General features: G+C 41.3%; 1 protein-coding gene and 1 long non-coding RNA gene across 6 annotated transcripts in view; one reads left to right on the forward strand and one right to left on the reverse strand.

Moving 5' to 3' along the window:
• The window catches only part of LOC116965731, a 45,990-nt gene extending 38,822 nt beyond the window's left edge, over positions 1-7,168 (reverse strand). For 3 of the 4 annotated variants that reach the window (XR_004409604.2, XR_004409607.2, XR_004409606.2), the window contains exons 1-2: positions 6,930-7,168; positions 6,314-6,466 (exon numbers count right to left, since the gene is read on the reverse strand). This is a non-coding gene — a long non-coding RNA (uncharacterized LOC116965731). The remainder of the gene's footprint in view (positions 1-6,313; positions 6,467-6,929) is intronic. The other variant, XR_004409608.2, reaches the window with a different exon arrangement.
• An 88-nt stretch (positions 7,169-7,256) lies between these two features.
• PTAR1 (protein prenyltransferase alpha subunit repeat containing 1) overlaps positions 7,257-26,174 on the forward strand; it is a 44,147-nt gene continuing 25,229 nt past the window's right edge. For both annotated transcript variants that reach the window (XM_042787597.1, XM_042787598.1), the window contains exons 1-3: positions 7,257-7,391; positions 16,410-16,579; positions 25,188-25,254. In XM_042787597.1, coding sequence (XP_042643531.1) covers positions 7,306-7,391; positions 16,410-16,579; positions 25,188-25,254 — 323 coding nt within the window. In that variant the 5' untranslated portion in view covers positions 7,257-7,305. The remainder of the gene's footprint in view (positions 7,392-16,409; positions 16,580-25,187; positions 25,255-26,174) is intronic.

The following is a 26,174-nucleotide window of genomic DNA, read 5'->3' on the forward strand; positions in this document are numbered from 1 at the left end:
TTCTTTGCAATTACAGTCAAACCCCACACAGATGCTGATATTCTTTAACTCTTGAGTTTTTAGTAAAACACCAATTAACATTTACAGAGAAAATAACTGATTACATACCAATACTATTTCAGGCTTTTGTTAGCTCTTTTCCTCAAATTGTTTATGCTTTTGTTCTATTAAAATGAAACTTAAACTGAATATAACTGAAGAATCTGCAATACTTAGTAATACTAACTTTTGCCATTCCCAAAACAGCAAAAAAGATGCAGTCATGCAGTCTCAGTACAAAGATATATTAGCATATATATGCTAATATATGAAGGGCTAACCCATCCTCATTTTTACTTTGTCATGTAGAAGACACTTTGTGTCAGATAAAAGACAGAAACAGTATCTTAGGAAATTTTTTACACTAGAACAAGAGATAATGTTAAGCCTTTACTAAATGAAAATCTGCTTAGTTTTTCTACTACCTAACAAGTTTTAAAATTTACTTTTATTTCTAAATGTGTGTAAATTTCTGCATATTTTCTGAAACAGTTTAAAAAGTCATAAACAGACATGCTTTCAGAGTTATTGGGGATGGCCCTTAATTCAGCAACATACATACACACTTCCAAGCTGATCTGCACAATTATGACAACACCAGACCTACAAGGTATGGGCATTCACTGATCTACTTCTATTTGTAACAAATAATGAACCTTTCACATATAACAGTGTTTGTAGTAAAGTTTATAATAATAGTAGAGTTACATTAATGAAGTACATTGCCGAAGCCTAGAACAAAAAAGAAAATGAAAACCACTTGAAATGGAAAACATAATTTTAAAATATTAAGATAAATGGACCTCAGAAAAAGTCTTTCAATTATCTGCATTTTTAAAAAATACATACACAAGGTTATACATTTGATTTATAACACAAGATAAATTACTTCTCACACAAAGAATGTGCATATCGCTTTAATATCATCCTGTGTCTCCAAAGAGCACCGAAATATTTCCTCCATTATGTCACTGGTATAGACAGTGTACATTTCTTCTTTCTTAGTCCATCTTCTGGATAACCTATGGTGTATTCTACAATACCTATTATAAAGTTGAAGTGGGAGAAAAATATTTTATAAGAAAATCCACTCAATTATATACTAGATCATTGTAAACAGTTTGGGGTTTTTTTTACTTTGCTTTTGCAGTCCTTATCCAACAGTCCATTACACACACGTTGATATCAGTAAGGCATTTGTTCCTTGTCCCTTCAGTTTCCAGATGAAGGATACAAGACTTTTTAATTTAAATCAGTCAGGAATCAGGCCCACTGTCACTGATTCACTTGCTGGTTTTCATCGTAAGACTGATGTGAAGATGCATTAGTTAAAATATGTAAATACACACCAAAATGAAACTGAGTGGTCACAGAATTCGATTCTCTATCTTCCTTCCCCTAATTGAAAATTAATGCTATGATATATAAAATCAGTGCTCTTACATATAAGGAGATACTCTTGAGACTGACCTCTGTACTTCCCTAGAAAATGAAAAAGCGTTCTCAAAAGTAGTCTAAGATGGCACTTAGCAATAAGCAATGCAGTTCTAAATGGAACACAAAATATGCTGATTTACAGAAACAATCATCCTACCCTCATACTACAATAGGAAGGAAAACAAAATAGTCACATTTATTACTTCTCTGTATCAGTCCTTAATGATTATAAGTAAAATCATACGGAAACTAGAGGTAGGCTATACAGCTATTTACATAGGGAAGGAGTTCCAACATGGGTTTATCGATACTGAAATTGTAAAGAAATATCAAATTTGTCTTAGCTAACACTGGACTGACAGTATGCACGTAGCCTTAAATACAATTATTTTCCCTTCAGAGAAATTTCAGTAAATAAATTATATCTAAGAAGAAGAAAAATAATGTGACAGACTTACAATAATTGATTCTATTGATTGTGCACGGTTTGCTGATTCAAGTGCATATTGTCATCAATTGCTGCTAAAAACCATCTCACTCTGCAGACAGGGTAGGTGTACTCAAACCACCTGGTAGCATACACATAGAAGTGCTGCTGGAACTGCCCCTGATCAAATGCAGATCTTAATGAAAATAAATATACAGTTTGATTTTAAGAAAAATTTTGACACTACTTAATGTATCAGGAACACTTTTACCATATGAAATCTGTATTAATAAACACAAGTAGAAGTTTTTATCAATTTAACATTCGTTCGTTAAGGTTACTCTAGAATTAAAATTAAGTAGCTTCACTTGTTACGTAACTTAATACTATGCAACAAAAGAGAATGAATAATTCAGCATATGCAAGATATTTTTTTCTTGGCACATCAATTACCTTCTAATAAGAAGGGAAGATAATTAATTTGAAGAAACACAGACAAACTAATATCCACAAATGAAGTCCATTATACCTAAACTGTAGATAGTATGGAAAGTTTCTCAGAAACTTTTTAATCTAAAATTTTTCAGCACGCTTCAGTGTGAGGTTTGCTTCCATTCCTTTTCGCTTTCATCCATTTGAGGACCATGTTTGCACTGTCCCTCAGGGGTGCCACTTCAGCTAGCCCACTGATGCTCATGGATCACACGATGAACTAAGCCACACCACATTCTCTACAACGTTAAGAAACCGTAAACAATGTACAACTTCCTACAAGTCAAATAATTAGCTTAAATACAATATACTTTTAGATTATGTCTCGCTGCAGACATCAGATACCGGGTAAGGGATCTCTCAGCCCCAAGTGCTCACCGTGAGAGGTGTCCCTGCTCCAGAGGAGATTGCTGTGCAGCCCGCTGCCGTGCCAGAGCTCAGTGGGCTCTGGTGGCTGCAGGTATTTGTAGCGTAGAGTGACTGGCTTGTACTCAAACTCCCCTCTGGTGCACGTGCAGGGGTGCGACCCTGGCAATTTTTAGTTCTGCCTAGTTACAGCTTGGATGGGTATTGTGGTTTTGGCTCAGAGCACTAGTTCCCAGTAAGATGTGACTTAGTGCAAGCCCCCGAGGTTTGCACAAGAGGGCTGATTTCAGTCAGGCCTATTTGTCCGAGATGCCTGAACTAATGTATTGCTAATTCAGCCACAGTGGCTGCACCCATTGCAAACAGACAGTGACAACCTTTCTGTTTGCTAGCCTGAGAAGCAAATGCATGCAGAACTAGTAAGTATAAAACTAACACACCATATTTTTTGACATTAAAGAAATAGCACTGAAAAATCTGAAGACTGATGCTTTCTGTTTTATTAAAAATTGTGCTGGGCCTTCCTGCATTTGTAACATAGTAGTCAAATTCCCAAACAATTTTGTAATAAATAGCAAAGCAAGGACAGTGGTGATGCAATCCTCCTCCTGTTGGCCGTGCTTTGTGGCCTATTAAGAAAAATCTTAGGCCATAGGAAATCACTAAGATTGCTGTGCCCATTTTTCTGTTCACTTGTTTTCACCCTCCCGAAGTGGAGGACAATCAGTACCAACTAAGAGGGACTTCCACGCAAAATATAATACTTAAATCAATAGCAATAAAGTCAGTTGGACTTGTCTATAAAGCTGTAACAAACTACAATAGTTGAGGAGCACAGAAAAAGATAAAGATCATCACGCATATTTTGCAAAGGTGTCTACGAAGATATTAACAATTATATTTCACACCTGGTGAACTGGATCTAAATCGAACGATTTTAAGCTTTTAGTTATTTATTAAGGCAAGTCTAATGTAATAAGAGTCAGTTATATCATCTTAGATAGCTACAAGGATATATGATTCTGTACTTATCACAAAAAAATTATCTCAATCAAATAGTTTCCAAGATTTTCAACACCTCCCCCGTCGTCATAGGAATGGATTACCCAGGGCAATTTATTTTCTGTGGGTAACAGATATATAATTCTTAGATTATTTAATTATGGTGTATTTTCTACAGTTTATTCTTATGTTCTATGTAAAATTTAGTGTAAGAATATTTTCTGAAATGATTTATTGTAACAACTCCAAAAGTACAGCAAGTAAGTATGCTTGGCTGACAAGTCAATAATCACTCCCAAAAGCTACTCTACACTATCATGTGCAATATTAATACTAATGCCTGCCTTATAAGCTTTGACAATGTGTAGAAGTTCTGAAAGTACACAATTTCAATACATCTTATTATGCTATTTAAATAAGAATAGCAAGTTAATATTCAGTCCTCTTCAAGAGGCATGCATGGTCATAAACAATATATTGTCAGTTAATTGCACTATTCTAAATAACAACTTTTGCAGCTTTTAAGTGCATTAGCAGTTTTATAACAATTTTCAGTACTTTCAGAACAGAACTTTGCATTGTTGTGACTGATTTTCATTTGTACCCAACACTAAAACAAAAAAACAAAAACAAACAACACCACAAAAACCCCAAACCAACCCAAAAATTAGACTTGCAATCCATTAAGTAATTTTGGCATGATTCATGATATTTTAAAGGTGTTCCTTTTAGGTCTAATTTATCAAAACCTCTTTATGGAATTCAAACTTCATATATTGCTGTGAATATTCCATTCACTGTATTACCTGACTGAAGTTAAATTTGTTGCTTTTAACAAATTTTAAACTAACCTCTACACTGAGCAAATTGCACAGGACAAAGTGAGAAGGCAGTGAGCCTGAAGAGGCATGCTGTCAACTATATAAAACTGGCTTATTCCTTTGGAGCAAGGCAAATGGGCATAATTAAAAATTATAGGTTATGCTGAACATAATGATCAAAGCTGTTTTGAAGAAACAAGTTGGATTTTTCAGTTAAAAATATCTCTCAGTGCCCACCAAGAGTTGTAAGACCTTTCCTTATATTTATATTTTTGCTTACGTGACATCTAGAATGCATCAGCTTGCTTCAATAATTTCAGACACCATACATCATAAAACAGTGTCTGTACAGTCTATAAGGTGAATGAAAACCTGTGACAGCACAGCCATATAACCCAGTTACGTGGAAACAGCATTATTTAGTCTAAATTTTTCTACTGAATGTACGGGCTATTAAGAAGGTGCCATAAAATCTCCTGTATCTAATTAGTTTTCTAATTTGGAGTTTAAATTTACTGAGTTGAAGCCCAAAACAGAATTAAAGCATCATCCATTTTCTCAACAAATGCAACAGAGCAGACCGATTCTTCTGTACTTTGAAGCTGGCATCTTAGACCTGCCTCACGCTATTACATCCTTTTTCTGGGCATGCAATGGAGTAAAAAGAACTGCAGAAATGTAAAAAAAAAAAAGACTACATGATTTTAACGTTTACTACTTGTGAGAAAATGCTCAATTGCCAATTATCAACGACTCAGACGTGATGCGTTGTGAAGCACTTTTTATTACGTTCTTGCAAGACCGGGCGCCCCACCAAGTGGAAGCGCCTGGCAGCTGTTGTGCGATGGTTTATATCCCTGTCTCCGGACCACAAGTTCTCTCCCCTCATTCCTCACTGGCTGAGTACTACAGGGTGTACAGACCTCCCGAACCACCTGCCAACACGCCTCTTCATGTATGTGCTCATACGTCGCATGCTCATGGAAATGGACCTCGGCTCTCTCCAGGGCGGAGAAGTTTATATGCATGAGCTCATCACGCAAGCGTACCAAGAGGAAAAGTTCAAAAGTTCAAGTTCCCCCAGCCTTTTGGTATCCCCATCCACCTAAAACTAGTTCCAAGTACTGGGTCACCACAGTTAACAAAAGCACCTCCTATCTTCTGGCCACAGGCTAGGTGTGAATCGCTCCTCCTTTATCAGACGTGTTCTGAGAAAACAACACTCTTTCTTTCCCTTACAATAGTTATTGTAATAATTTACTTTCCCAGTATCCTAAATAAGTTTTGGCAAGTATACTGCACTGCTAACGCAACACGTGCTGTGTATCTTTCGCTTGCAAAGGCATTCAGTTCAGAATTCTGCAATGACGGTGTCTTGCCATCTGACAGCACCAAGAGATACACACTTAAATTAAGGTATCTACCTAAATTAGTCTTATAATAAAGTAGCCAGTCTCCAGTCCAGAAGGCAATATTATAATGATGAAAAAAAGAAAGCCACAGGAATTGGGAATGCAGGAAATCCTAGATTCTAGTTCCAGGGTATGTGCTCTACATAACATCTGACCAGAGGAAGATGAGTCTAACCTTGTGGTCATTGTAAGTGAAGAGAAAAATAAAGCATGCATGTAGAAAAATATGACAGTAAGATTAAAGAGACATTCATAAACACCTAAAAATATTATTTCAGTTAATATATGGAAAACAACGTCAGAAAGCAAGAAGTTACCTTTCAGCAGTTGCTGCTGAAGAGGTTTCCAACACATCCTCCTCAGCTTTTAACACTGAGCTTCCATCAGCATCTTGTTTCACTTGGGATTCCTCGCAGGCATCACCTACGTGTTTATATTTGTCATATCCAAACAAGTATGACAAAATTTAGCTACCAAAAAGGGAAGAGCCAACATGAAATGCATTAGCTATTAGGTTAGTTCACTTACAAATCCGGCAAAATATGGGTACAAGACACCCACCCTTCTATTTGTTCTTTTGTACATGTCTTTGCTGGAGCCCTTCTTTTCTCCAGACCCTCTCCTCTTTTTTTTTTTTTTTTTTTTTTTTTTTCCTGAAGGAGAACATGCAGTTGATCTACCAGGCCTTCTTGGTGGTGGTGAAGGCAAGAATGAAGCAGATGACACAACCACAAGCTTTCAAATGCGAGACAGTTATGCACAACTGATGCTTTGTAAAACGATTTGGTTTGGAATACAACATTAATTTATAAATGACAACCAAATGCAGCAGCTGTTGCTCAGAAGTATAACTGGCTCTTCACATGCAGCCTGCAGATAAGCACGCCCATCTCTCCTGGAAGTCGGGGGAAGCTCCACACGCGCATTACTTACCTTTCAAAGCTACATGGCTTAACATCTTGCACGAGTGTCAAAATAGGAAAGGTACAAATTACTAGTTTCACACACAAATTAACTACTGCTGCTGCTGCCTTCGCTTCTTTACCTGCTTGTTTACTGCTGCTTGCCAAAGGAGGGAAGGGCAGGCAGCAAACAAGCGCCACGGCAGCATGACGGGAACATGACGGCAGCATGACGGGACCACCACCACGCGGCGGGTGCTTGCCCTACGTCAGATGTAACCGTGACGACGCCACGCCGGAGGCGGCCCCGCCCCGCCCCGCCCCGCCCCGCCGCGCCGCCTTACCCGCGGCTCCCCGACCCGGAAGCGCTCTGCCCGCCCGGCCCGGCGCGGCGCGGCGCGGGTAAGATGGCCGAGTCGCCGGAGGAGGTGGCGGTGCTGGTGCAGCGGGTGGTGAAGGACATCCGCAACGCCTTCCAGCGGAACCCGCACATGTGAGTGGGGCGGAGGCCGGGGCGGGAGCGGGAGCGCTGCCCGGCCCCCAGCCCCGTGCGTGCGCCCCGGCCGGCGGCAGCCCCGCTCCCTCGCCTTTGGGCAGGCGGGGGAGCGGGGTGCCCGCCCCGGGGGGGGGAGCGGGGTGCCCGCCCCGGGGGGGGGAGCGGGGTGCCCGCCCCGGGGGGGGGAGCCGGGCCCGAGGTCCCGCCGCGGGGGCGGGGACCCGCCGGGTTTCCCCCGGCGGCGCGGGGGCTTCAGCGCGGCATGTCCCCGGGACGTGGCAGCCCGCGAACGGGAGGGGCCGGCGGCTTCCCCGGCACCCGCGCCTCACCGGGGCGAGCCGCCGGCGCCTCCGGGCTGAGGCTGGCAGCTGCGCCGGGGGCCGGTGCTGCGGCAGCTCCCCCGCCGCTGGTGGGCCGAGCACGGGCGAGAGGGCTCTGGAGCCTGGAAGCGGCGAATGTCCTTTTGAAGACAAGCTGTGGAGTCATCCCGACTCGAGTGTGAGGTTTGGCAGGGTTGCGGTCGCGGTGTTAGGGGAGGCGAGCCCGGCCTCTGCCCGCGGGTGGGTCCGGTGTGCCGGGCCCCGCCGCGGGGTCTGCGTGGGGCAGGGGGCGGGCCCGGGTGGAAACCGGGCTCGGGGCCGAAGCCTGCTGCATCGCACCCTCGTAACCGGCAGCGCGGCTTGGCGGGTGCCGCCATCAGAGCCGTGTTGGTTAATAGAGATGCCGGTGCTTTTCGTTTTGCGTTGCTTTGAAGGAGGCGAGCAGAGTGACTGTCTAAGCACAAACTACGCTTATCACTTTCTTTTGAGGATCAGGTTTATCTGGCGATCTGGGGGTCAGATGGTCTGCGATTTAATTTCAGTTCCACTGATCACCAGCTCCAAGATCCTGATTTAGAAACCTGCCATATTTATTTTTCCTTCCCTATCCTTTGTTGTTCTAAGACACAAACTGTTTAGGGAAGCATCGTCCTACCTGCTTATGTTAACTCTGTATTGGTTATGGCAAATAAGATAGCACATAATGGATAACAGCTTCATGACGTAAGTATGGTGTATTTGTGTCGGTTGAAAAAGCTGCTGTCTCTGAGGTGGTGGCCTACTAATCTGTTCCAGAAAATGGTATGCTAAGCAACTGCATAGGAAAATTTTACAGGCACTTAATTTATCCCTTTACTTAAAAGAGAGGATTAGAGTGAATACCCTTATGTTTCTATAAATGTGTAGTAAGCAGCTTGGGTGGGTGGCCAGGTTTTAAAATGCAGCATATGGAAGCTGGCTAAAAAAGAACTGCATTTTGCCATGAAGTTTCATTTTTAGGTTGTGAGGCAAATGTGCTGTAAACAGCCAGTATTTGTGAATGAATTTTCTGATTCTTCATAGTTCCTACTCCTTTGCCAGAATTGTTTATTGGCAGCAAACTTTGAGCTTGTGTTTTTGAAGAATATGCTGCTTACCTCAGAGGTAAAAGTAGGCTGCAAGAGTTGTGTTCTCTGAGACTGCGCTGTGTCATGCTTTGAGCGAGGAGGTATGAGCTACTGCTGGTTTACCCCTGAAGTAGAAAAAGCAGCAATTCTGTCTGATCGATTTCTGAACTGCAGTGCTTCAAATGGGACTTTGTGGCCAATGTAGACTGTGGGCCCTTTGCTACGGTGGCTCTCTGTCTCTGGAGCATCAGGTTGTAGCCATGCTGACCAGACATTTTGATGTATCTTGGTTTTCCTGCTGGTGTCCAAGACAGTCGTAACCAGCTGCAGTCCCTGACAGATGTTACCTTCTTAAACTGAGCGGCCTGTTCATGTCACAGATCCAGGTTTGAATTATTTTACATGGCATCCACCTGGCTCCTCTGAAAATAAGGGATCTGCCACGTACATGATGTTCCTATACACATCTTATACTTTTATCCCTTACTCATCACTCTTCCAGCGTTTGTTGTCCCTTATCTTTGACTGTTCATTTGCCCCCTTTGCATCTGTCAGAATGGGTGTTTTGTTCTGGCAGGTTGATGATTTTGTAGGTTTTAAAGGGGGTCTTGTCTCTGGTCAACACTAAAAAGCATGTGAAAATACAGTTTTAGACTAAGTAGAACATTGGATTGTTTCTCTTTTAATTTTGGTTTAAATTAAATTTGCAGCAAGACACTGCATCTTTTTAAGATGAGCTTACTTCTAATTAAATATACAACATAAAATTATTTTTGACTTGTCTCACTGATAGCTCCATTTTCTTCAGTCAGGTAACAGTCTCAGCATGCTATTTTTCAGTTTTGTGAGGCTATGAAATTTAGTGGAAGATATTTTTACCCAGTCCTACAAGCATAGGTGCTGATAAAGTCATATATGTGAGCTATCCCACTGGAACTGAATGGATTACCAGTGAGCAGATCAATGTATACTTTCATTTTGAACTTCGATGGTCTTCTGTACATAAAGTCAAACAGAAATAGACTCACTTGTCAAAAAAGAATTTGATGGGCATAATTGGAAAGATGAACTCTTACCTGGTAGCCCAGCATTTATGTACAAAATATGAGGATATTATTTATTGTTTGCCAAGAATCATTTATGTCACTGCAGTTCAGATATTTTTTTCTGTCTCAATTCATCGCATTCTTCCTGTAGTAAAAATGCTGTCCTTCACTTTGTTAGGTTTGAAACTCTGAATCAAGGTTTCTCCTTGTGCGGTTGCAAATTTCTCTGTAGGGGATGCAGAAAGAAATATATGTCCTTAAGTCTTTGCTGTAGCTAAGCATGAAATTTGTCTTGCCAATGTTCTTTTCATTAGATTGTTTTAACACCCTTGTGCAGCATTGATAATTCCAAATATACCAATAGTAGGTAAAAAGAATTTGCCTGTAATACTTCATGGGAGGGGTCATCAGTGCAGAACTTTGTTATAGCAGCAGAAGTTTCCAATCAGGTAGAGATTAATGTCAGAGCAAACAAAATGAAACTCCTAGAGAGTGAAAGTGTCATAGCTTCTTTAGAAGCAAATATTGGCCAGAGGTAATTCGGATTTCAGTAATATATTACCGTTTTTTCATTTACGAAAGATTCTGGTTGTACCACTAAGTTAATGACTTATTATAACAATGTGAAAATTAATTTAATATTTGAAATTCTTAAAGAGAATTGTGTATACAATGCACTTCAAGATAAAGAAAAAAACCCTTTCAACTCTTAGATTTAGGCCCCCTCTTCCCTATCTTTCAAATGTTGTAAAGTCATTAGCCATACAGTCGTTTCATGAGACTTAATTTAATGTAAAAATACATGCCTTTCAAGTGTGCATGCTCTGGATTGTCTTCCAGTATTAAAAGCTTGTTATAATTGCAGAAATATTCAACCACTTAGGGTCTAGTCTGTATTGTCAGTAGAGTTGCAGTTGCATCGTACCCACTGATTGTACCTCATTCAGGTCTTCCAGCCATTATTTAATATCCTCTGTCTAATTCTCTGGGGAGAGGTTGGATTATTTAAAAGGTGATCTTCCAGAAAAAAAAATCAGAGAAGGTTCCTTCATGTGGGGTACCTGAAGCCGAAGACCTATCACGGTATCATCACAAGAAATGCCTCCTTCCCTAGCAGTACGGTGGTATTGAGGTTTTGTGGAAAGGGGAACTTTTTTGTGTCATCATGGTCTTAAAAGCTCAGAGTAGGTTGGCTGGGGGTGGGGCTTTGAATGACTGAGTCAACAGACTTGGGGCTCTTGAAGCAGTTCCTGCAGTGGCTTGTCAGTACTGTTCTGCCAGGGTTGAGGTTTGTTCAATGGACTGGTTCAGGATTGTGCAGCTCCAGGGTCTCCTGGGTCTCATCTTGCACATCATTTTTGATCTCAGCACAGGTTGAAGAAGCTATGTAATGTCTGCAAACTTCATGACAACCTAGCTAAAATTTCCCACTAAGTTCTATCTACTTCCATGGTATGTTTTAGGAATGTGAACTAGTGTGGCATCCTGTAAATACAGAGACCATTCATGCAGCTTTTGGAACGTGACTGTGGTGCTTGCTTTGAGGAAAACAAATGTAAAAGCACCAAATAACTCGTAACATTCAAGAGACAGTATCAGAAACCTGGGAAATCAAGGGAGAGAAATTTAAATCTTAGTTTCATAGTGGCTGGTGCTTTGGACAGTACACAATACTGACAAACACAGCACTCAGTGTCTCCTTCAGTATTGTGAGTAGCTTGCACCTGTCGCTTGACTGAAATGTAGACATCCTTCATCCTGCAATGAGTTTGGGCAATCCTGTCATAAACAGGCACATCCTCTCCCACACGGCCAGCGGCAGTTTGTACTATATGAAGGGTACTTCAGTCACTTATTTTTACAAGCACTAATTCAGTGGTGCCTGCATGCCAGTCCTGCTGCAGAAGGTTTCTTCAGGTTCATGATGGAGTAGAGGTTTCAGGTGTTCTCAAGCAGTATCTCCTAGGCTGACAGACCAGCCCCCTCACTTGCAGATCTGAGGGGCCTCCAGGAGCAGAAATATATGGTGGCTTGAATTAATTGTTTTGGCTGTGAGATAGACACCCCATCTTAGATAAATCTGCCCTCTTGGTATTTTGCATCATGAATTCTGTTCCTTCTCAGTAACTGGATGCAGCATATGATTTCTGAACCACACGGATCATCAAAAACAATACCAAGGTGTTGGAGACAACATTTCTACCAAATGACAAGTCCTGGTTTGCATCTTGGCAAAAACTGAGTAGTTACCACATAAACCATTTTCTGTGTTGAACTGTGTCTTGGTAAGTTGCATTATGCAGTGGTCTAGGCCTCTGCTGATTTTGGCTGGCTAAGCACGTTCTGGAGTTGAGGTGTTTCAGGCTGACTTGTCAGCTTTGTGCAGACCCACCTGTCTGCCATTTTGTCATGTTTAAAGCAGTCTTGTGAAAGTTAGCTCACTCGAGTCAGACTTCTTGTATTTGGTAAGAAGTGAAGATGTGGATATATGGGTTCTGGTGTTTGTTTGGTTGGTTTTTTTCCTTCCTCTTTACCTTTGGTGTACTGTTTGTAAGAAACAGCTGGTAAATTTTTGTGGTAATTCATGGAGTTAATTAGCAAAGCTGTGGGTGACTGTATCTTCATTGCAGGTGGGCACCTGTATGTCCTTATATACAAGGCCAGGCAAACTTTGGCTTAGAACTGAGTTTAACACTCATAAAAGAAAGTAGCCAGCAGTAAGTACAAGCTTCAGGCTATAAGGTACCATGTTGAAGGAAGGAGACTGGAATATCATTTTAGGTCTAATCTGACTAGCTTTCTGAAGAGTTTAACTTGTGTTGAGTGGAGTAGCAGAGATGAGGATCTCGTTTTGATATCTGTTGTGTGTAATTGGTGGGGTAGGAAAATGCTAGTTTTCCTCTCTGGGATGGGTAAGGGACCTGGGTGTGTGTTTGGAGACAGAGCCAAGTCATTTGCAAATATTTTACCTCAAGTTGCTTGTGCTCTTTGTGGCTTGTGATGTATTTTGTGATGTATGGAAGATGAAATCTGTTTTCTGAATAAGTAAATATATTCTTAAACAAGCACATGTTGTCACTTTTGATTACTTTAGTAATAATCCAGTGAGGACACAGAACTAAATCGGTACACTCAGATTATCCAGTAACAAATTTAGTATAAGATAATTGAGTTAAGGTTGTAGGGTTGACACTTGGAGTGTACCTGTAGACCTTGTATTGAGAAGATTTCAGGTGGAGAATTTGCTTTCTATCTGAAATCACAAGAGATCTTTTTTTTCTCCTTGCCTGTGATCTGAGGATCTCCTTCCTCAGCAACAAAATTTTCCACTAAACAGGAGTTGGTGGAGAAATCATGAATAATGAAAAGTATAAAGTAATGTTGCTTTCTGTCCCAATGAGACTGAATGCTTGGCAATCTGTGTTTGCTTTTAAGTTGTTAGGTCTGCTCTTTCAACATCCCTGCACAGTAGAGAAAGCTGAGGAAAAAGTAAAATATGGTATGGCCCTTTGAAACTAAACAGCTGAGTCTCTTCTGCTTTGTTTACTAGTATGAATTTCTGTGGCCATTGTTTTTTTTAGAGGTTTGATTAAAGCCTCTCATACGAAGCTGCCATTTAATCGGACTGGCCTCCATGTCTCAAATCTTCCTCCTGTTCAACAGGCTGCCTTGCATAGAAGGTAAAATGGCACATGTGGAAATGTACATGTGGAAACACGCATATTTGCTGTCTGTGATTTTCTTCTGCACGATCTTTGATTTCAGACTACCTGGTCACAATGCTGCAGGGCACACCTGGATAGCTGTGGGTCAGTCAGGTGCTTGTACTAGTTAGTGTTTTGTTTCCCTTGCAGTAGCAGTTATTACAACTCCATCACATCCCCATCACAAAGCCAAGAGTAGTGGTGTTTATTCAGCTGAGCTAAACTGTGTAAGTGATAATCTAAAAATACAAAAAAAAGGAGACCTTCCTCATTTAGTATCTTTGAGAAAATTAACAAACCTGTTCTGAATATTTTAAGGTGAGGAGAGCCAGAATCACTGTCCTGGGTTTGAGTGAGTGGTGGGTTTTTTTGGGAGGGGGCTACAGGGTTGGCTCCTGTGAGAAGCTTGTAGTGGTTTGAGCCAGGTTAACAGCCAACCATCACAGATGGTCACAAGCAAAAGGCAGGCTTATTAGGGGAAGAACAAAAACCATACATTTATTACAGATACTAACAACATGTAACAAAGTAGGACAGTGAGGAGCATTGCCACATCTTGAGAACACCTTCCCCCCACCCCTCCCTTCTTCCCGGGCTCAGCTCTGCTCCCCATATCTCTACCTCCTCCCCCAGTGGCGCAGGGGCAGGGAATGGGGGGTGCAGTCAGCGCTGCTGCTGCTTCCATCTTCGGTGGGGGAAACTTCTGGAACTTGTTCCCCCTGCTCCATCGTGGTCCCCCTCTCCCAGAAGAGAGTCCTCCACAGGAGTCTCTCTGCCACGGCTGCAGCCCTTCCCAAGCTGCTCCGGCGTGGACACCCCCACATGCTGCAATCCTCCCAGTGCTGAGTTGCAGCAGCGGCATCTACTTTTTCCCACAAGACCCCAGCAGCCTTCGGGCACAGCACCTTGAGCAGCCAGGTGAAAACAAACACAGGCCACAAATCAACATCTGCTCCACTGTAGATCTTCATGGATGGCGGGGGGGGGGCTGCCCTGCCATCTCAGCACAGGATACAGGGGAGTCTCTGCTGCCGCACACCTCCCCCCCCCCCCTTCCTTTCTTCCTCTGTTCTTCCACGGACCTTGGTGTCCACGCAGCTGCCGCAGCTTCTCCTCACAAGTCCCCCGCTGCTTGTCACCATGTCCCTTTTTAAATACGTTATCGCAGAGGCGCAACTGGTTGCCTCTGTTTCCAAACATAGATGGAGCAGACTTGGAGCTGGGGGAGCTTTGAGAAGCTTCTCACAGAGGTAGCCCCCTCCCCCGCCACCAAACAAAAAACCCCATCACTCAGTCAACCCAGGACAGAGCTTCTCCAGACTCCCTCAGCTCCAAGTCAGCTCCACCTCTGCACCAAAACTGAGCCAATCAGCTGCACCTCAGTGATAACGTATTTAAGAAGGGACATGGTGACGAGCAGTCGGACTTGTGAGGAGGAGTTGCTGCAGCTGCGTGAACACCAAGGTCAGTAGAGGAGCAGAGGAAGAAAGGAGGGGGGAGGTGTGCCGGAGCAGAGACCCCCCTGTATCCTGTGGGGAGACGGCAGGGCGGCCCCCCCCCCGCCACCCATGAAGATCTACAGTGGAGCAGACACTGATTTATGGCCTGTGTTCTGCCTGGATGATCAAGGTGCTGTGCCTGAAGAAGGCCAGGGTCTTGTGGAAAAAGGTAGCCCCACTGCTGTAATTCAGCGCTGGGAGGATTGCAGCATGCGGGGGTGTCCCACACCGGAGCAGCTTGGGAAGGGCTGCAGCCTGTGGGAGGGAATCCAGTTGGAGAAAGTTGGTGTCACATGCTGGAGCAGTGTAAGGAAATGCTGCAGCCCTTGGGAGCGACTCATATCAAAGAAAACTTCTGGAGGACTCTCTTCTGGGAGAGGGGGACCATGATGGAGCAGTGGGAACAAGTTCCAGAAGTTTCCCCCACCGAAGATGGAAGCAGCAGCAGCACTGACTGCACCCCCCATTCCCTGCCCCTGCGCCACTGGGGGAGGAGGTAGAGATATGGGGAGCAGAGCTGAGCCCGGGAAGAAGGGAGGGGTGGGGGGAAGGTGTTCTCAAGATGTGGCAATGCTTCTCACTGTCCTATTTTAAGTGTTGTTGGTGTCTGTAATAGATGTATATTCTTTTTTTCTTCCCCTAAGGAGTCTGCCTTTTGCGGGTGACCATAATGGGTGATCTGCCCCTCCCTGTCCTATCTTGAATCCTAAGCCTGGCTCATTTGTCCCTTCTTACTGCTGGGAGAGAAGGGAGGAGTGAGCGGCTGGGTGGTGCTTGGCTGCCAACCAGGCCTCAAACCGTGACAATCATGAAAACGAATCTTCCTAGAGAACTTTTAAAGGATTTTGAATTAATTCTGGCTCATCTAATCATGGCTATTACTTCTAGAGTCTTCAGCAATTCTTAAAACATTTCTGGTTTTCCATCACACAGCATTGGGGAATTAATACAAGTTTTTTGTAGTGGCTTTTAACTCAAAACCACAACTGGCTTTTATACTGTGTCTGAAAAAACTGTACAGAGGTAAAATACATTTACTTGTTTTGCTCAACTTCTCTTTATTCATGCCTTAAAACACATTTTAGTAATTTATTTGCCAAGTTAATACACTGCATGAGTTTTGCAGAGGGTGGCTTTCTGAAAATGCGTTTTATCATACTTGCAGTCCAGCAAGAATCAAGAAGATGAATTGAGGAGTGAATTGAGTACAGATTTCAGTAAAAACAAGGAAAAAGATGATGGACTGACTGGGTGGGAAGTACTGCCAGTCTGCTCTGTTGAGAAAAATAATTGACATCTACTGGAAATAAGTTTAATGATATTTCTTTCTGTTTTTTAAGAGATGAAATTGGATTAATACCCTGCCCTGAAGCCAGGTATAACCGGAGTCCTATTGTCCTGGTGGAAAACAAGCTTGGTGTGGAGAGCTGGTGTGTCAAGTTTCTTTTGCCCTATGTCCACAATAAACTACTTCTCTACAGACAAAGAAAACAATGGCTGAACAAAGATGGTAAGTTACCTAGTTGGAGAATAGTATCTTATGCGATTCTGAATGCATGGGTTTTATTTATCATAGAATCATTTAGGTTGGAAGAGACCCTTAAGATCATCAAGTCCAACCATAAACCTGACACTGCCAAGTCCACCACTAAACCATGTCCCTAAGTGCCACATCTAACACATCTTTTAACTATCTCCAGGGGTGGTGATTCAACCACTTCCCTGGGCAGGTGCTTCCAATGCTTGACAACAATAAAAAAAATACCTCTTTTCAGTAAAGAAACTCTTCCTAATATCCCATCTAAACCTCCCCTGGCGCAACTTGAAGCCATTTCCTCTTGTCCTATCACTTGTTACCTGGGAAAAGAAACCAACACCCACCTTGCTACCACCTCTTTTCAGGTAGTTGTAGAGAGTGATAATGTCCCCCCTCAGCCTTCTTTTCTCCAGGCTAAACAGTTCCTATCAGCCACTCCTCATAGGACTTGTCCTCCAGACCCTTCACCAGCTTCGTTGCCCTTCTCTGGACATGTTCCAGCACCTCAGTGTCTTCCTTGTAGCGAGGGGCCCAAACCCGAACACAGTGTTCAAGTTGCAGCCTCGCCAGTGCTGAGTATGGGGCAACAGTCACTCCCCTAGTCCTGCTGGCCACACTGCTTCTGATACCAGCCAGGGTGCTATTGGCCTTCTTGGCTACCTGGGCACACTGCTGGCTCATACTCAGCCGGCTGTTGACCAACACCCCCAGGTCCTTTTCTGCCGGGAAGCTTTCCAGCCACCCTTGCCCAGGCCTGTAGCGCTGTGTGGGGTTGATCTGACCCAAGCACAGGGCCCAGCACTTGGCCTTGTTGAACCTCATACAGTTGGCCTCAGCCCATGGATCCAGCCTGTCCAGATCCCTCTGTAGAGCTGTTCTACCTTCAAGCACATCAACACTCTCACCCAACTTGGTGTTTTCTGCAAACTTACTGAGGGTGCACTTGATCCCCTCATCCAGATCATTTACCTTTTTTGATGCTACACTGGCTCTTCTAAAAGCCAGTTTAACCTGTTCTGAAAGATTTGAGTGTTTGGGGTGGGGGGGTGGGGTGGGAAAGAAGGGCAGGCCTTGGATTATGCATCTTGGCAACCTAAGCAAGTTTTAGGGTTTCCTAGCTGAAAATTTAAGTCTTTTCTCTCTTGCCCAAGCTGGAAGGGTCAGAGGGAGATGGCTTCTTTTGGTGAGTGACTTACGGAAGCGGTGTTAATCTTTATAGAAGGAATTTTGTCCTGCTTTTCCTGAGTCAGAAGGAAAACTGTGGTGGTGCGTGGATCTAAAGTAAGAAACAAGTGCAGTGTTTTTCAGATGTAGGGGGACCAGAAACCATTAGTCCATACAGCTTGGTAATTGTAAAGCTTTATTTCCTTTTTCATCTTTTTGTTTTGATTTGCATTTTAGTTTTATTTACTTTAATGAAAAATACTGTAGTATATGTTGTCTATTTTGAATTATTTTAAAGAAATATAAACAGGTGTGACATGGGAGATATTTAACTGCTTATGAAGTGTCCAACTGTGTTCAGAGTAGGAATGTAAACTGTAATTTAAGAATCTTAGATTTTTTTTGTTCATAATTTCAGGTCTCTTCTAAGTAGCAGTCAGAATAATGAATGGTCTTACTCTAGCCTTATCTTGGTCTTATTTCTAGTGCTTATTCATATTCTTTTTGAGGCTTCTTTTTTGTATCTTCTACCTGCTATGGCATTTTTCACATTTTTGTATCCCTAAAAGAGGGGTATCTTTTCTGTTGAAGAACACCACATGACCACTTACAGAGTTCAGATCTTTAGTATCTCATATGCACCTGGGTTTCAGTTTGAGGCTCTTACTCTTAACCATTTTTTATTTTTTTTCTGTTTACATGAAATTAACCTAATCCATAAATGACTGACTGTGTCACTGTGCATTAAAATTACTGTTTTGGGACTATCTTCCCCTCCTGGAACGTACCCAGCAGCTACCATCCATGGGGATGTGTTGATTGCAACTGTAGCAAAGGCAGTCTCCCTGGTAGCTTGATGAGCTAGTGAATTTAATAATTGTTTTCAACAGTGGGATGCTAGCAGACATGTGATGCAGACTCTAGCATCCAGTCATCATATAACCAACATGGTGTACCATCTTGAACAGATAGATTTTGAGAGTAGGTCTGTGTAGATTAGGAAAGGACGTTGGATTAGTAACATCTCTTTCTTGATATAACTTCCATTTGCTTTTTTCTTCTTTAATTTTTTATTACTATAGCCTGTTTCACTCTATGTGGATGAAGCCAGCTGTGTACTTATCCTCATTAAAGCATAGGGTAGGGGACAGTGAAATGGTGTTCATCAAGTCTATAAATATGTACTCAAGCTTCTTTTACATTCAGGGACAATAAGGAGAAAGAAGATTGAGGTCTTTAGTGAATCTTGGCAAGGAGGCATTCTTAAGGCAGTAAGTGTTGCCTATTTTTGTTTGCCTGAGGGCAGGATCTAGAGATGTTAAAGACTTCAGTTCCTTATTACAAACATGTGGATGTATAATGCACACATTTGGAAAGAGTAGCATTAAATGGCAGAGAGGGTTTGTAATGTGAGCATGAATGTGCTTGCCTTCTAGTGGATGAGGAGAGGTCATACATAGAAACTTTTTACCTCGTTGTGGGCTGGATCAAAGAGGAACCTGTTCCACTGGCAATATACAGTCTTCCAGTGCTGGCTGCATACCTTGAGTGGTGTTAGAGTAACAAAACACCTGCTTGATACTTGGAGTTAATTCTCCATTCATAAGAGTAGCTTAAGAAAGTTGAAGTGTTTTCATGTGTTGTTGGGTATGACTGACCTGTTGATTATATTTTTTGTCTAACATATTTTTTGTGTGTGTTCCCTTCCCACTGCCAACAGAGGGTTGATGTCATATCATTATGTGGTTGTCTAGGAAGAGTGTTTTGTGGACTTTGTAAATTCTACATTGCCCTTTTATTTTTTATTTCCACATTGCTTATTTTCTTGAATATTCTTTCTCATCACAGACATCTTTAAAAGACTTTTATTCCTAGAGGATGTGTATTTCTAACATAAGTAACTTCCATTTCTTTCTTTGTGGTTTATGGTTGGACCTAGTAAGACCTGGATCTTTTTGATAGCTGCCACCAAGTTGCTGCTGATCATAGTTATCATAGAAACCATTGATTGTGATCTGATTGCAAATTCAGAATTTATAATGCAGACGATTATAAAACTCAAAAAAAAGAGCTTTAATATAAGGAATTTAAGTAATGTTGACTCTGACATGTAGCAAGAAACAGATTTTAGACTTTAAAGAGATGAACCTGCTAGCACAGGCAGTCTCAGCAAGACCAGTGGTTCTCACTGCAGTGCTTTTCTCACGTCTGAAGTAGGAGTTTGTGAGGTGTGTTTTGATTATGCTGCAGATCTTCAGCAGATAGACTTCATTTCTATCTCAAGTGTTACAGAAAAGTCCTTCCGTAGAAATGGCCACACAGACAAAAACTTGTTTTTTCAAGCTGAAATACAAACCACTGAGATTTTGTCACTCTTGCGTTGGGAGGCTGGAGACTGCTGGTTCCTGTTAGCTGCAGGGCAGCTGGGTGCTGAGGTGCTGGCACCCTGCTCCGCTCACACCAGCCCACATGCTTTGTCGCGGTGGCAGGCACACACCTGTTCTGCCAGGATGGAGCAGTGAGCCCACTGCTCGGAGAGCATCTCTGCTTCCTGCCCAGGCAAAGCCTTGCAGAACCCTTCCTCTCAAAATGCAGATCATAAAACTGTGTTGGTAAATACTGGAGTGACATGAAGTTTGGATTACTGCCTGTTTGTTGGAACTTGTTTGGTTTTCTTCTTTGGAAAATGAAACTCCATTATCCTTTGCTTATTCAATTACAAAAGTCAGTTTAAAATGTGTGAGAAGAGTTGATCTACAGCATTTTCATGTCTGTTGTGGTTTTGTGTCACTACTGTAAAACACGCTCCATGTTAATAACCTGTTTGTAATGCAAGGTACAGCTCATAGAGTTTGGTATGTTTTACCATATTTGAGTTTCACATCTGATAGGGAAATTTAGCAGAAACTGAACTGCAGTGGTGGTGGAAATGAAGGTAGAAGTCTTTCCCAGGTGGACTTCCAGAATTGTCTCTAGTGTGGTGTAAGTAGGCATACTTGGTCAAGAAATGTTACTTTTTCTCTATGGTTAAATTATACTTGGGGATTTTCCTCCAAATTCATTTTTGTAGAGAAAAGCACATGCTTAGAATTTGGCAAGGTAGTTGTTTCCTTCTGAATGTAGTGAAGTGATAGATTTGTTTATTACTGCTGCAAAACTCAGTTACATGTTCTATTGATGCTTGTAATGAATGGTGATTTGTAAACATATTCTCTTGTTACCTCTTTAATGTCTTTTGAATTGCTGTAAGCTATTTTAAATATAACAGAAGAAAAACAGGGTGCTGATTCAAGTGTCTGCTTTCAGATGTGGTGTCTGATATTTTTCTGGCAGAATCCTGGAAGAAGGAAGTGCTTTATAGTCAGTTATTGTTAGCTTACTGTAACAGGTGTTTAATTTAATTATGGTTTCTTCTGGATAGTTGGAATCCAGAATTGTGACTACTTCTCTTATTGCTATTGTTCCAGTTTAGAAATCCTAATTTTACAATGTTTTTATCCTTTCTCCAATATTTTTCAATACATGCGTGCATATTGTTTGTATTATCACAAGGTGGTTCTCTGAAATTGCTATACATTTGTCTTTTCATGCAAAGTATTGTTGTGCATACTCCCAGAATATCCTTACTTCGCATAAATCTGTGTTTCCACTTTTACAATAGTCCTCTGAAAAGTACATCTTAGAGTGATACACTTACAAAAATAAAAATCTGGATACAGCCGTATTTAAAAAGAAAATGAGCTAAAAACATATTGTCATATTTGTACTTTCGCAGCTGGGGAGACTTACATGTACAAAAGGACACATACATTGTGAGCACCCATAATGCTATAGTTTGCTTTAAATGTATCCAGCAGAAATTACTTTTACATTTTAAATAAAAGACATCGGTTTTTGTTACTGACACTGAGGGAACTAGCTGGCAACTACAATCATGTGCCAGATCTGTCAAAAGACTTTATTGAAAAATGGCTCAGAGGTTACTAAAATTGTCATTTGACATCTCTGACTCTGAATCCACACTTCATGAGGTCTTCATCTGTTACTTGCTGCAAAAAGCATCAAAGAACGTCAACATGAAAGAACTGGGCATCACTTTGAAATTTTCCTTTTGTCTGCTGCTTTCCTTTGATAATGTTCAGGTTATAGTGAACCTCTGTTGAGGGAAAATGGACGAAATAAATGGTAGACAGATTTCTGTTTAAGTTAGGCTCAATTTGGCGCTGTTTCCAGACCTTTGACATTACCCAAAGAGTCATGTTAACTGGAAATCATGACTTAGTAGGATGAACAAACTGTATTGTTCAAAGTGGAGTCATGTAGTCTATGAAAACCATTTCTAAAAAGCAGTCAAAAGACTGAACTAGGCTGTAATAGACTTTTGCTGAACATGTCTTGTCAACCATAGCATGTACAGTGGTAGCATCTAATATTTACTAAAACTATTATTGTATTTAGAGAATCCAACACTCAAAATTTCAGAATTTTTTATGACTTAATTCAGAACTGCTTCTATTCTTTCTTAGTCGCAACATTTTGCTGCGTCTCTACGTTTCTTCTTGTCCTGCACTGCACAGTTTCATTTACCTTTCCCTCCTATAGCAAACACCTTTCCCTTCTGTAACAGTTGAAGAAATCCTGCAGACATCTCCTTTACTGCACAGTGCTGTTGCATCGATACTTACATGGTTGAGCACTGGAGCCTTTAGTTGCAGCCCATTGACCTACAGCAAAGTGATAAGCAGCGGAAAATAAAGTTGACCCCAGGAAGTGTCAATCAACCTAGATTTGGGGCACTGAACTCTTCATAATGTGTTATAAAACTATTAAGCCAGTGATTTGCTGGCAGTCTAGATTAAATATAACTTAAAGCAAATTTAAAATATGTGACTCTTCTGTCTTGGGGAGAAGGAAGTATTAAAGTCCTTTTTTGTTTGGAGCTTTTTTGGGGTTTGGTGGGTTTCTTTTTGTTTTTGTTTTTTTTTTTTTTTTGTTTGTTTGTTTCTGTAGATAATCACCAGTTGGAGAGAAGTTGGCTGGATGGGGTAAGAATAAGAATGCAATTAACCAAGTAAAGGTATTTAGCCTTGTTTGTGTTAGCAACAAAGCTTGTAGTCCTTGATTTTTATTTTTTTTTTGTAATTTTTTTTTCCCTTGAAGAATCTATTAGTTGCCAGGTAGTAAGTACTATGGATCTGATGTACCTAAGATTTATGTTACCTTGGAAAAGTTATTAGCTATTGCCCTATTGCATTTTGAAAGGCAATTTGTATGTATTGTTTATGACATGAGGTAATAATAGCAGACTAATCAGAGCATTTAATTATGTATATTCATAATATGTAAAATTGAGTTATTTTAAAAATATCGAATAACTACTAATATTTTGAGAAGATAAACCAGAAAATCTACATGAAACAGAGGGCAGCTCACGATTTTAACTGTAGGACCTTATAAAACTGGGTTTTTGTGAAGTGTTGCCAATGTAGCTAGCAAAACACTTAGTAGGTGTTTTTTACGTATGCAGGTAATCTTGGATATTTCAGTTGGGCAGTTCATCTGTCTAAAAATAAATAGGTGTTCAAGTACTTTGCTAGTTCAGGGATTGGGCAAGTCAAAGAAAAAGCTTTGTGCATTTAGGCAGCAAATTAGGAAGAAGCTTTGCACGTATGAGAAATATGAATTCCCTGGCAACAAAGAGGGGTTTAAAAGGGAAACTTTCATTAAAGGGGGAAAAAAAAAAGCCCTACCCTCAACTAAAACTCATGAAAATAGAAAGTTAAAGTAATTCCTTGAGGCAATTTTTAAAATATCACCATAGCAGCATAGAGCAAAATCAAGAGTACATTAAAGAATTTTTTTTTTCTATCCCTGACATTATATGGTGTCATAACATGTTCCTCATAAGCGGCAGCGTCATGGGAAACATAAAATTACTCTGTTGGACATAAATGAATGAGCAGTCATACAGTGTTATACAAAGTTATTCTACTTTTTATCCTACTTAAACGTTAACTTCTCTCAAAGTCTTGGTTCAAAGATACATGAAGTCATTGTCCTTTGCATTTTGAATTAATGTGCTCCATTATTGTTGCATTTCATTACTGACTTTTTAAAATTTAATTTTACAGTCATATTGACTGAACTAACCAGAGATACAGTTTCATGAGACCCCTTCTTTTTCCTTTTCCTTTTTTTCCTTAAAAAGTAATAAAGTGCCTCTTATTTCCTGGAAATCACCTGGAGTACAATCTATTTAGTATGTTAAATTCAGGTTTATCAGGAGAGAATGTAGCCAAACTTTCTTGGCAGCAAAAGCCTGAATAGTCTCGTTCAGTTTTGATACAAGATGATTCTTCTTACTCAGTTGCAAAATTGCCATGTAAATTTAGGAAGTATGATTGCAGGACAGGCTGACTGGTCTGATGCTCTGTCTCTTGAGAGCAGAGGTTAAGGGAGCCAATGCAGTGACAGTCCTTGGTACATCAAGCTTAAGTGGAGGTGCATCACCAGTCCCCACTGCCCCACGATGCCCACTGCTACCCTGGTGGGACCCAGAGCGGCTTAAATGGTGCACTGGAGTGTAAAGGGAAAGGGAGAGACAAGATTACAATGAAATTACTCTTCCATTCTCAGCCCTGGTTTTATGACATTGGTAAAAATAAGTGTAATATGTAAATCTACAGTCTGTGTAGTGCTTAAACAGTGATGCAAGCCAATGTTCTGTTTGTTCATTTTTTTAGTGAATTAGTCTTAAAACATTGGTCTGAAGCAAGGCTGTCATTTCTGAATGTATTTAAAGTGGTTCTTGTGCAGTTAGATGGTAGAGTTAGTTTGTGATCCTAATTCATGGTTCTGGTGTCCTATTTTCCTAGCTACAGGTTATTTATAGTATGAGTGTTTTTTGTAACAGTGTAGTGTATGGCAGCCACCTGCAGCTCAGACTTGTACTGAAATAGTAGGGTATATTTTTAATGGTGCTATCTTATTTCAAAGTTGTTGGATTTTCTTTGAATAATTCTCTGTTTATGGTATGTACAGTGTGTCTGCAATTTAAATCACTGAATGCTCAAGGATTCTATGTAATGGCTGTCCTTTGCTGAGGGCATACTGTATGTTTGGTTATAGCAGTACAGATAGAGGTCAGAAATTTCCAGGTGCAAACTTCTTAGATGTGAGTTGTTAGCAAGACAGAGATCCGTTATTTTAAATAATGAAAGGGGAGAATGTGGCAGATTTTGCTCCCTTTTAAATTAAGCTAGTGTTTCTTCTGGAATGAGTTGGAGCAGTGTTTTGCAGAGGTGGGCATCTGTAGGGACAGCCTGCAGAGGAGGGACAGGGAGTGAGGGAGTGCAGAGAGAATGCTGCTGTGTGTGAATCATTACTAATCTTTGTGTCTCTTGTTCACTCTGTTTAGAGCTGATAGATATCACGTGTACCCTGCTGCTGCTGAATCCTGACTTCACCACTGCTTGGAATGTGAGGTATGTTGCACTCAGTGAAGACAGGAAGACCTGAGCCTTATATTTGAGTCAGCTCTAAGCTTTGTTTTAAGTGGTAATTAGTGACACAGCAAGAGCTTTTCAATTGAGGATTGCTGAAGGAATGTTGAAAATCTCTTCTATCTTGCAGATAGTTTCAGACTGCCTTTTTTTTTCTTCCTTTTTTTTTCTGTAGTATGGGCTAAAGATGACACTGCTGCATGTGAAGGCATGTGTTTGGCCCACATTTTGGGGGATATAGGTCCCATTGAACTGCCACTCGTCTTTCCATCTGTCAGTTAAGGAAGGCCACTTCTACCTTTAGATGGGCATATCCTTTTTGCTGATCACGTAGTGCCCAGCTGATGTCTGCTGTTTCTCTTCACTGTTTTTATTTTATCCCTCTTTGAATATTATACCCGAGTTCTTTCGAAATAACAGTTCAATTTGCTGCCATTACCAGTGCAGTTCATCAAAGCTGAATAGCCCTCAATAGATACCCTGCAAGAGAAGAAGAGGAAGACGGCTGATCTTTTGGCCAGACCCGTTCTCCCACACCCTTCTCCTTTCTTGTACCTGCTGAGATTAGTCTGGCTTCACCGTTGGTCATGCTGCAGCACCTGTCCAGGACTCATTATGGAGAAAGAACAGGAATTTACCTCCTTGCCCCTAATGCAGCCCAGAAGTAACAGTTCTTTAAAACCCTGTGATCTGATAGTTTTTGTGTAAATCTCAGAGGTGAGAGAATACTCTCTTTCTGCTGCCTAGGCCAGAATGGAGACAGTCTTAAAGGAATGGCTTTAGAAGGGCTGGAGGGCTGACAGAAAATTATTTGTTACTGTTTAGGAGGACTATCATTAAAAACAGGATTTTGGTAGTTAAGATGCATTACTGCAATAGAAAATATTAACAAAATGACCTAG

The sequence above is a fragment of the Tyto alba genome, unplaced genomic scaffold, assembly GCF_018691265.1.
Source record: "Tyto alba isolate M040663 unplaced genomic scaffold, T.alba_DEE_v4.0 Super-Scaffold_13, whole genome shotgun sequence".
Classification (NCBI taxonomy): Eukaryota; Metazoa; Chordata; class Aves; order Strigiformes; family Tytonidae; genus Tyto; species Tyto alba.